The following is a 9,952-nucleotide window of genomic DNA, read 5'->3' on the forward strand; positions in this document are numbered from 1 at the left end:
ATGATAGGAATGTCTTGCCAACCTGGGCAAACATGTGGCAAGGGGGTAAAGCCATCAACTTGAGATCAGAAGGATTCCAAGCAGAAAGGATAATCCGCCTGTCATCAGGTTTATTCTTTATTTTGTCAATAACATCCAGCAACTGATCAAACCCTTGCCCAGTATAGTCAGCATGCATATTGGTGTATCTGTGGAAGACAAATGGCCAAGATAACTTTTGAGAATGCAAGACGTGAAATTCATTCAATTAAGTTCCTGCACAATTTCTAACCTGGCACCAAAGTGTCTCCACTGAAACCCATATATTGGCCCCAAATCACCCTCTTCCCTGTCTGTTAATCCAATACTGAAAAAATGAAGACAAACAAAAAGAAAATATTTCTTCAGATTCAGCAAATAAAAAAAGAAAAATAAACTTTGAAGTTTGTAACTACCTGTCAAGGAATTCTCTGGATGCATTGCCGTCCCATATATGGATTCCTTTTTCTTGTAAAATCTGCATCAAATGGTAGTCTATATTATAAACACTTCTTTCACTTTGAGAACTATATAAGAAAAGCACATAAATACGCAGAAAATAATGTTATATAAATGGGAATTCCCATGATAATATTTCCATAAGTGAGAGGAGTTGTAATTGCTAATGGACATCTTTAATTATTTGATTTACATGGAGATATCACAACTTAAAAAGCGACATGACGATTTGGACAATTTCATGCCTGGAAAATAGAAAGACAACAAGTACTCTTCGTAGAAACTTCAATAATTAAATTTGTAGTTATGCCACCCCAAAATTTTCTTACAAAATATACCATAACAAATTCCCTTACTTCTTCAATCTTAGGACTTGAAACATATATCTCAGCTAACAAGATTCAAAGATTAGTGGTGGTTATTGGACTTGCGATGGTCTGTAAATAAAACAAGAAAACCTGTAAACATTGTCTTAACATTCTATTTGCTATAATATGTGGGAGCTTGATTTTAAACTCACATAGATGGATAAAGAAGATATTGCATTATTTTCTAAATCTTTAATATTGAGACAACAGGTATTTTACAAGTGGGGTTCCACTAAACACTTATGTATATGTGGGTTTGTCTATGTAGAAAGAGAGATGTACGTCGTAGTGTATGATTGCAATTGAGCCAGAAACATAAATGGTTGAAGATTACCTTAGCATTTGTGGAGCCACTGATGAACCACAAAAGCTCCTCAACAACTCCTCGCCAGAAAACCCTCTTTATATGACAAGCAGTCAGTTGGGCCACAGGAATCAATGGGAAAACTTGTTAATTGGCAATAAATGTATACATCGCTAGAATACAAGTGAGGTAGGAGGCAATGGTTGAATTCACAGCACATGTTGAAGAAGCTTCTAATAGTAACAGCATTGCATAATATTTACTTAAATGCAAAACTCCTAACAAGAATCAATACCTTAGTAGTAAGAAGCGGGAAAGATTTACGAAGGTTAAAGTGCATCTGGAAATGTATAGTACAAGTATCAGAGGGGCAACAGGAAAGCACAAATAGCATAAGAGTATTGAAGCTCAAAATATAATGCCTTTCGAGTTTCTTAATACCTGGCAACCAAAATTTGAAAGAGTGCCAGTCCCTGTTCGGTCGTCTTTGCTGTTCCCATTTGAAATAATATCTTGAACCAGTCTCAAGTACTGAAACTCTTCATGCTTCTCAAAAATAAATTTTGGCAGGTAAGTGAAATCAGAGAGTTTGGGCCTTTTGGAACGTGAAGTGCTACCATTGCAGCTCAACTCATGGCCAGAATTTACAGGTCCACTAGTGGACGTCCTCAACCGCACATATGTTGCAAAACAATACTGTATGCCATTCTCCTCAACAGGGGTCGATGAGTACCATGGTTGATAAATTGACATATCAATAGGAGGAATGAAGGTGTCGCATTCAACAGAAGTCTTAATTTCAGTTATGTGGATGGCATCACATTCCGCAGCATTAAGTGCTTCCCTGCACTCATATTCATCTTATCATTTCCCTTTCGACTCCATGTAACAATAGACCAAACAAAAAGCATCTGAAAGGAATTGGTAATGGCAAAGTAAGATGCTTACCTCAAAATCTGTCCACCTCCTATCAGAAAAACCTTCTCTACAGAAAGGCTATACGGGGGTTCTGCTAATAATTTTAGAGCTGATGACATGCTGCGACATGAAATAACATTCTCAGCAGCAGCAACATCAGAACTTGCAGAACGAGTCAGCACAACATTGAGGCGACCCGGCAAAGGTCGAAACTGAGGGGGAATGCTTTCCCAAGTTCTCCTCCCCATCATCACAGCATTCTTCTTATTGGGATCCGATGTAGTTGCAGTGATCTCTTTGAAAAACTTAAGGTCACCAGGCAATCTCCATGGCAACTTACCATCTTTCCCAATGCCCATATCTGGAGTTGCAGCCACCACAACTTGGTAAGTTCTCTGGGATATTGGTTCAGTAGTTGTGTTGCCATTAGAAAAGCATTCAATTGCATCACCACCCATCACTAAATATCTTCTACAGAATCTTTGTGTATTAAAGGCCTTCAAAGTTTCAGGGGCCTGTGGAAGTGATGATCCCCAAGCTGAGAGTATATTACTCCCAAAAGAACCTAAAGTAACCTGAAAATTAGAAGATATAACAAATTATCTCCCCAAACAACCACCAAGGAATTGACACAATAGAAAACTGACTAGCAATTAGCTATATTCAAGAATGTACAACTTCGGGGCGCAACTATTGCTTTAAAAATCAACTGCAGAAAGGTGGTCCACTGTAAACTTCTAAACAAAGAACGAAGTGTATATGAAGTAAAAACGTCACAAATACAAGGAAAATCGAACAGAGGAGACCTTTCCTTTCTGTTGGACATGGCAATCAGAATTTGGGTGGGCCGAAAGGTAGCCATCCTAGAATTTACAGAATATTGCCAAACTATATTCTCTTAACAACAATGTTACATTTATCATCTAATACTGCCGAGAAATAACGAGGATATCATCCCTGTGTCACAAGAATAGGAGAGGATTTCAGATACCATCTTCAAAATGCAACATAGAGTGAGTAAAAATTGGTAATTTGAGAAAAGAAACAAAAAAGGGAAATCTCCCTAAAACAAGACCAAACGTTCCCAACTTATTACCCAAAATATTTTGAAAACCCATCAGAGCCAATTTTGGTAAAAGGAATAAATACCATCTTACGGAATAAATCAAGAAAATTAAAAAATAGAAATGGGCTTTAGCATTTCACTTCATTTCCCCCCTTTGCACTTGCGAAGCAAACCCGGAAGAGCAACGCGAATTATCACTCAGAACCTTAAACTAATTATGCAGAAGAATAGCTTACCTTTCCCGGTGCAAGGAGAGAACCGAGGTTCGGGTTTAGCCGCAGTTTTGATGAACTTCAAACGAGTACAACTGCTCAAGAGACAAAGTTGCAAAGTGACGATTCCCGAATCAGATTTGTTTAAATTAAAAGCCAAAAGAGTAGCCCATTTGCTGTGCTATGCTAAGGCGCGAACCAATTTCAAGAATTTTGCCGCCTCCAGAAAAAGAAAAAGGCGGCTTGAGTTAAGGGGAGTTGGTTGCAGTTGCACAGTTGCTCGGGTCGGGGCACTTGGTTCTGGATCATGAACTCTCGGGTACTGACCACATTTTGCTACCCAAACCGACCCAATATAATTGGGTAGAGGGCAGCACGGTACCCCTGCTATCGGGTTCGGGTTTCTAGTTTCTAGCCCTAACCCTCAACCAAACAGGGCAGTTGGGTAGGAAGAAAAATATCGAGAAAATTGTGACGCGAAGGAAAGGGCTTACCTACACTGATACGCCGGGATCGCCAGTGCCGCGCCGTCTCCGGGAAGCCGGTGCTTTGAAGCAACTGCTTGACTGCAGGATGTATAAGCAAAAGCAGTAACCGGTAATCCACTTGTGTTTTATTTCAAGAATTCGGGAATCCGACCACCCAGACCCAAATTACAGAACCTCAGAATCTGGGTTAAAATTACCCGAATTCTCAGTCAAATCTATCCCGGAGCACCCAACCCGAAAGTCGCCCATTGAAACGAGTAATAAGAGCATATTTGCATAAATTCTTTTGATTTTGAGCAGAATCACTTTTATATTTAAAGAAAAAATGTCTCTATTTCTCTACTTTTTTTAAATGTTTGAAAATAAATTAGTGGGCAGTTATTTAAGATTGATGGGTTTGATTTTAAATGTTATAAGAAGATGGATTTCTCTCTTCTTTGAGGATCTAAATAATGTATTTCAAGGTGTAATATTAGATAATCCAAAAGTATGTGTATAGATAGACAAATATAATTTTAAACGTCACATCCTATTTTTGAAAATAAATTTAATATTATTTCTTGGGTAGGCATAAACCTAAAATTAACCACTATGTTTGGTTTCATTTTTAATTTGTTTTGGTGTGTTTTGTGAAGATAGAGAGAGAAAAATAAATATAAATAAGTATATGTTAGAGATAGTGTGTATGTTTGGATTTGTTTTTAGAGATAATATAAAATAAGTATGGTATGTTTGATGTTGTTTAGTGGAAGACAAAAACTACTGTTCATTGTCAAATCGTGTCTTTTTTATATATATTTATATATATGTATAAGTATGTATATAATTTTTTTAGTTGTAGGGCCTATAATTAGTGTAAACTTATTTTGACAAAAAATAAATGAGGCACTGTTTCAAAACACCACCAAAACTTCCAAAACAAATTAAGGCAAACATTGTCCATATTTTGGTCCATCTAAAAAATGGACCAAAATTGAAACCAAACACTGTGAACACTTCTAAGATCGAATTTTTATGTAATTAAATATAATATTAGAAGATAACAATGTACTTTACCATATTATAAATCTCGAATCATATTTTAATAGAAAAACTTTCATATAATGTTAGGTATATAAACAACTTAGGATGGTTTAATAAGATACATTTCACCCAAATTTACGACATATTTTAAGATAAATTACAATAAACTCTTTTAAAATTTATTATAACTACAAATACTTTTCAAACACATCAGTCCAACAAATACCCACTACGATAAACTGTCATGAGAAGTATTTGTTGGACGATCAAAAGTATTTATAATTTTCCAAATAACAAATGATTATTTGTAATTATAAATAACCTCAAAAAACCTGTTGTAAATACACCTATATTTTATGGAGGGGGCCTGAGCTGATCCTTAATCAGCCAAACCAGCACCATATTTTAAAACCATTCCTCAAGAAACGGTTCAAAAATGATTTGAAAGAGAGAGCCCCTCTCTCTCATCTTGTGAGGGCCTTGAGCAGAACAAAAATTGAAGCACAATAGTACCGAAACAGAGAGTTGATGGAAACAAGGGCTCTTTCCAGGTTCCAACGATCAGAGTAAATTCAAAAGTTGCGACGTATAATTCAGCATTACATTCTATAGTTTTATCCCTATACACATATGCACAAGCTTTTATCATAACGGGTGGGGAGAAGTAGAAACTAATTACTAAAAATGCCCCACCAACGACCCTATGTACACAAGTCATTCCTCTATACCACCTGGAACCCCACGCAGAGAGGGCAATCTTACGGTTCCACCAGAATGAGAGAATGTCACTTCAAACAGTGTTATGTCCAGTTCTTCTTGGACCGGAGTTGAGTGAGCTTGTCCCTCCACAACGCTGCACCAAACAACAACGGTCAACATTGTTGGTAGACCGTAGAGCTACTGATGAAAATGTTCAAACACAAATATGCGGCAAAGACATCAATTCAATGATAAATACAAGGATAACTAAGCTGATATCCCATTTGGATGTATGAATTGGCCACTGGAAATAGGATGGCAGTGGCGGAATCCATAGCGTACAAAACGACTGCAGGAGAAGCCGGTGTAATTCTCCAAAACTTAGGGCTGTTCTTTGTAATATACCTATCTTAAGGTTGTCTATGTTGATAATGACTAAGTTCAAACACGGCCATGGCATGTGTAATAATTTAGATTTCTGAAAAATCAATCATAATGCCTCTGTCTGCTTATTGACAACAAATACCTGCATCCCTGTAACGTTCCTCAACAGCAGCAATTAGCATGTTGCGTAATAAATTGAACTCCTTTGTCTCAATGCATGGATGGCCAGTAGGTCTGCATCAACAACATATATTAGAATCATTAAGATTGTCAAGACATTGTTGATCTAAGCTAAATCAAGCTTCCCTCTGCAGTTCACAGGTCTTACTAATGTTTGTTAGCCTGAAAAACTCAGGACAAAGTATTTTATTCACAGACAAGACACTAACAAAAATAGTTAGTCAGAAGCATCTAACTACTTGGAACATCAATTTTACCTATCGAGTTCGGTGAACAATATGCCATCCAAAGAGGAACTCTGGACCGACGCCTTAGCGGACTCGACAACCCTCATGCCGTCACTATATGCCAAGAACTTGTTGACTTGTATTGGCACCTGTAGACCATATGAATCTTGATTTACGAGACAGTTCGCTTTGTATACACAAATTAGAGGGTATCTATTACAGTCATAGTTAAATAACTGAACACTAACCAAAAGAAAGCAACCATTTCTTGATGCACTTACCATGCTTCCATGTAAAATACTGATATGTCTAAAAGTGTAAACCATTTGTGTTGATGTGTAATTGTATAACTAAGGATTATGCTATGAGACACAAGCATGGAAGAAGGTACAAATTTACGCATCTTTGTCAAGACAAAACAGAGAAGTTATCCTCTAACAAATTCATGGAACTGTCTAAACCACAACATCATAAAACAATGTTAAAGAAATATTCTCTCTAAGCAGAAAAATGGGTGATATACATGAAAGGAATTGAGAGAGCCGGAACTTTAAGTAGTGGATAATTACCTTACATCTCACTGCAATGTTAATGGCATCCGAGGGTCGCAGATCAAAGCTGATGCATTCTGCTTCATTACCCAACTTCAGTTGGCACAAAGAATTTTTTAGTAAAGAAATCATTGAATATGGTGAGGATACTTGTATCCATATACTTTATTCAACAAAAACATAAAGGGTTTCTACATTTTAGTCCAATCTTCAATAACAATTCCGGCCTACCTTGGCAAGGTGTAACTCAGCAAAGTATGCCTCGTGTACCCTCTTAGTGACACGTACGAGTTTCACCTGCAAAAAAGGAATGTAAGCTGAAATAAACTAAAACTGTTAAAAAAAGAACTTAGTGCATATCAGAAACTCACTGTATAGCCCATCTTCTCAATCATGTCCTTCACCACTTGATACATGGTAGGCCTCGCCTGAAAAGTAATCAACCAATTAGCTTTTGTGAGTAATCGTTTTGATAGCTTAAATTAGAACAAGCGAGTAAGGGCAGCGTACAATTTGGACATTGCGTACAGCTGCCATGAGCAGCACACTCGGCATCTCCACTGTAAAAAAAAAACCAATAACAAGAGTAAAGAGATAATAAAAGACGAGCCAATTTTGTGATTGTTAAAAGATAATTATAGTATTTCGCACATACAAACAATTATAGGGAGAAGCAGCCCAGTCCCATCTTCCATCTTCAATACAATTGCATGATGCGGGGAATAATCCGGGAGATGACCTCCTTGAGGGCTATTATGGACACATCTCAAATGCCGACCGTCTCTCATCTTGATCATGAAACCATCTGGGCTACTTCTTACCTCAACTGCTTGGGAAAGTTAGATATACATGCAATAAGTTTGAATTTTTTCATATGTATAATGCCTTCTAACAGCTGCCTTACGATCAAGAATGCCCATACAAGTTCACATGAAAAGAATGATACTCTCATTTAAATTTGACAACGAACAAGCATAAAGAAGTTTCAAATCCTTCACTATTTATTTAAAAACCAATGATGTTTCACTAATACTGAAATGCTCGGTTTTCTTATCCCCAGCACATGTTCACGAACGACATACACGCAACAGCAATAATAATTTTCTAATTTTCAAGAACATTGAACTGTCAATCATGTGCAAAGCAAATCCAAAAACCACTTATGAAAACTCAACATACCAGCTTCAACCACACTTGAATTCACATAATCAGCATCATTCTCATTGGAGTTCTCGGCCGTGCTACCATTACCATTTGATGACGAACTAAAGCTACACCGAGTCGTGTTCCGTTTCTTCAAATGTCGTCCTTGGCCCACATAAGCCCTGCCGCAGCTGAGCCCTTTTAGCCCCAAGAATCCACTTCTAAATAATTTAGCTTTCAGTAATGGTGAATTAATAGGCACACCCAATCCAGATTGTTTTGCACGAACTACAGGACAAACAACAGGGCCTTGCAAAGAAGCCATCTTAATTCCTTCACGAAGAATCAAAAAGTTAAACAATAAAAACCATGACCCTACTGTGGCATACACCAATGATATTAAGTACCAAGAAGTAATATATGAATAAACAAGTTTGTCATCTTACTTCAGAAACTACAATAATTGATCGAAACAGCACTCTTCATTACAAAAACCTAGTTCATCAAAACCCAGGAAAAAACGAGTCTACTGTGACCAAATATGCGGAGAACCAAGTTCAAATGTATGACTTATAAAGGTCATGTCGTCCCTAACATGGGCACGAACTATTAAGTATAGTACAAAAATTCAGTACTGTATAATCCTAACACATACTTCAGTAGAGCAATTATCACTCCTAGATAATACACAACAGCAAGTGATCTATAAACTCATCAAAACATCCAAACTCTGAAGTCAACAAGTCAAACACACATAACTAAAAAGAGTTGAACTCAATTTTAGAGAGACATCTCATCTTCAAAACAAAAGTTCTCCCAAAAATAAATCTCTTACCCTTTTTTTTTTTTTTGTGCCTGGTTCAAACCCGGGTGTCCTTTTTACTTTTGGCTTATATTATTGCCCAAAGAAGAACCATTCAAAATTTTAAGACACACTTTTTTATGCACACAAAGATCAGACGTGAAGAAAACCCCTGATCCTAAAAGGGTTCGAGGATCAAGAGTAGAACTCACCAAACTCGCAGAAAAGGAAGAATCAAGAATTCTCCACGCCCAGAAATTCTGAAAATCTTATGGGATCAGAATCAATCAAGAAAATACTGATCTTGATCTTACAAAATAGAGAAAGAAGAGAGAGAGTGATGGATGGTTAACGGCCGACAATAGAAGACTGGATAAAGGAAAGATGAAATGGTGTGAGAGAGAGAAGAAGAAGATAAGAGATTCTTCCTTCCAGAGAGAGAGAGAGAGAGTAGTGTTAAATTATTAGCGTGAGTGTGTAAGACATTACGCAAATGAGTAAAGTTTGTTGGGACAGAAAGATCAGATTATGACATTCTGACTTCTGCGCATTCAAAAATTCATGATCAAATAAACTTTGATCTAATTGAATTAATTATAAAATAAATATAAATATTATTTAATTAATCATTTTTAAAATTATACATCAATAATATAATAAATATATTATATTTATTAAATAATTAATTTAAATTTGATTGAATAAAATTAATTTTTTTCTTATGCATATGCTTCTTGTGTTATATGATTTTTCTTTCTTTTTATTATATATACTAATATAAAATAGAAAGGCATTTCATACTCATAAGTCACGGTTCATGACGCGCACTGTATCAATTTTTTGTGAAATCAAAAATACTATTCAATTGATATGATACCTAACTTATTCAACTATTCAAATTTTTCATTAACTGATAAATGAGTTTTTTCTCTTTCTTTCTTTTTGTTTTTTTTTTTTTAATGTAATGTCTTGTTAATATATTTTATTTTTATTTATAAAATATTATTTATTATATACACGCTGGAATAACCTTGTTAAAAAAAATATACTATTTCTAATTTTTTTTTTAATTTTTCAATATTACAAAAATTATTTTTGATAGTTAAAATT

The 9,952-nt window shown here is 35.9% G+C and overlaps 2 protein-coding genes across 11 annotated transcripts in view; both read right to left on the minus strand.

Moving 5' to 3' along the window:
* Positions 1–4,105, minus strand: part of LOC105159256 (putative bifunctional dihydrofolate reductase-thymidylate synthase) — a 5,451-nt gene extending 1,346 nt beyond the window's left edge. The window contains exons 1-10 of one of the 8 annotated variants that reach the window (XM_011076261.2): positions 3,844–4,104; positions 3,370–3,440; positions 2,879–3,024; positions 2,098–2,642; positions 1,591–1,993; positions 1,445–1,489; positions 1,180–1,245; positions 435–496; positions 272–346; positions 23–188 (exon numbers count right to left, since the gene is read on the minus strand). In XM_011076261.2, coding sequence (XP_011074563.1) covers positions 23–188; positions 272–346; positions 435–496; positions 1,180–1,245; positions 1,445–1,489; positions 1,591–1,993; positions 2,098–2,642; positions 2,879–2,929 — 1,413 coding nt within the window. In that variant the 5' untranslated portion in view covers positions 2,930–3,024; positions 3,370–3,440; positions 3,844–4,104. The other 7 variants (XM_011076260.2, XM_020692993.1, XM_020692991.1 and 4 more) reach the window with 7 other exon arrangements.
* Positions 5,382–9,333, minus strand: LOC105159258 (bifunctional nuclease 2-like). Of its 3 annotated transcripts, none has more exons than XM_011076266.2 (10): positions 9,055–9,326; positions 8,077–8,373; positions 7,553–7,723; positions 7,408–7,457; positions 7,269–7,325; positions 7,129–7,194; positions 6,916–6,990; positions 6,377–6,495; positions 6,082–6,173; positions 5,382–5,709 (listed from the first exon to the last, which is right to left on the minus strand). In XM_011076266.2, exons 2-10 carry the CDS (start codon positions 8,363–8,365, stop codon positions 5,657–5,659), a joined length of 972 nt encoding a protein of 323 aa, XP_011074568.1. In that variant the 5' UTR covers positions 8,366–8,373; positions 9,055–9,326; the 3' UTR covers positions 5,382–5,656. The 3 variants fall into 3 exon arrangements, with proteins under 3 accessions (XP_011074568.1, XP_020548442.1, XP_020548443.1); XM_020692783.1 differs by lacking the exon at positions 9,055–9,326 and adding an exon at positions 8,876–9,019; XM_020692784.1 differs by lacking the exon at positions 7,553–7,723 and having other exon boundaries at positions 9,055–9,333.

The sequence above is a fragment of the Sesamum indicum genome, linkage group LG3, assembly GCF_000512975.1.
Source record: "Sesamum indicum cultivar Zhongzhi No. 13 linkage group LG3, S_indicum_v1.0, whole genome shotgun sequence".
NCBI lineage: Eukaryota > Viridiplantae > Streptophyta > Magnoliopsida > Lamiales > Pedaliaceae > Sesamum > Sesamum indicum.

Coding starts and splice junctions, on each gene's coding strand:
- LOC105159258 (XM_011076266.2), bottom strand. CDS start 8,365: ATGGCTTCTTTGCAAGGCCCTGTTGTTTGTCCTGTAGTTCGTGCAAAA. Junction 7,458..7,552: donor GCTTCTCCCTATAATTGTTT/GTATGTGCGAAA, acceptor TTTTTTTTACAG/TGGAGATGCCGAGTGTGCTG. Junction 6,496..6,915: donor ACATTGCAGTGAGATGTAAG/GTAATTATCCAC, acceptor TATGGTCTACAG/GTGCCAATACAAGTCAACAA.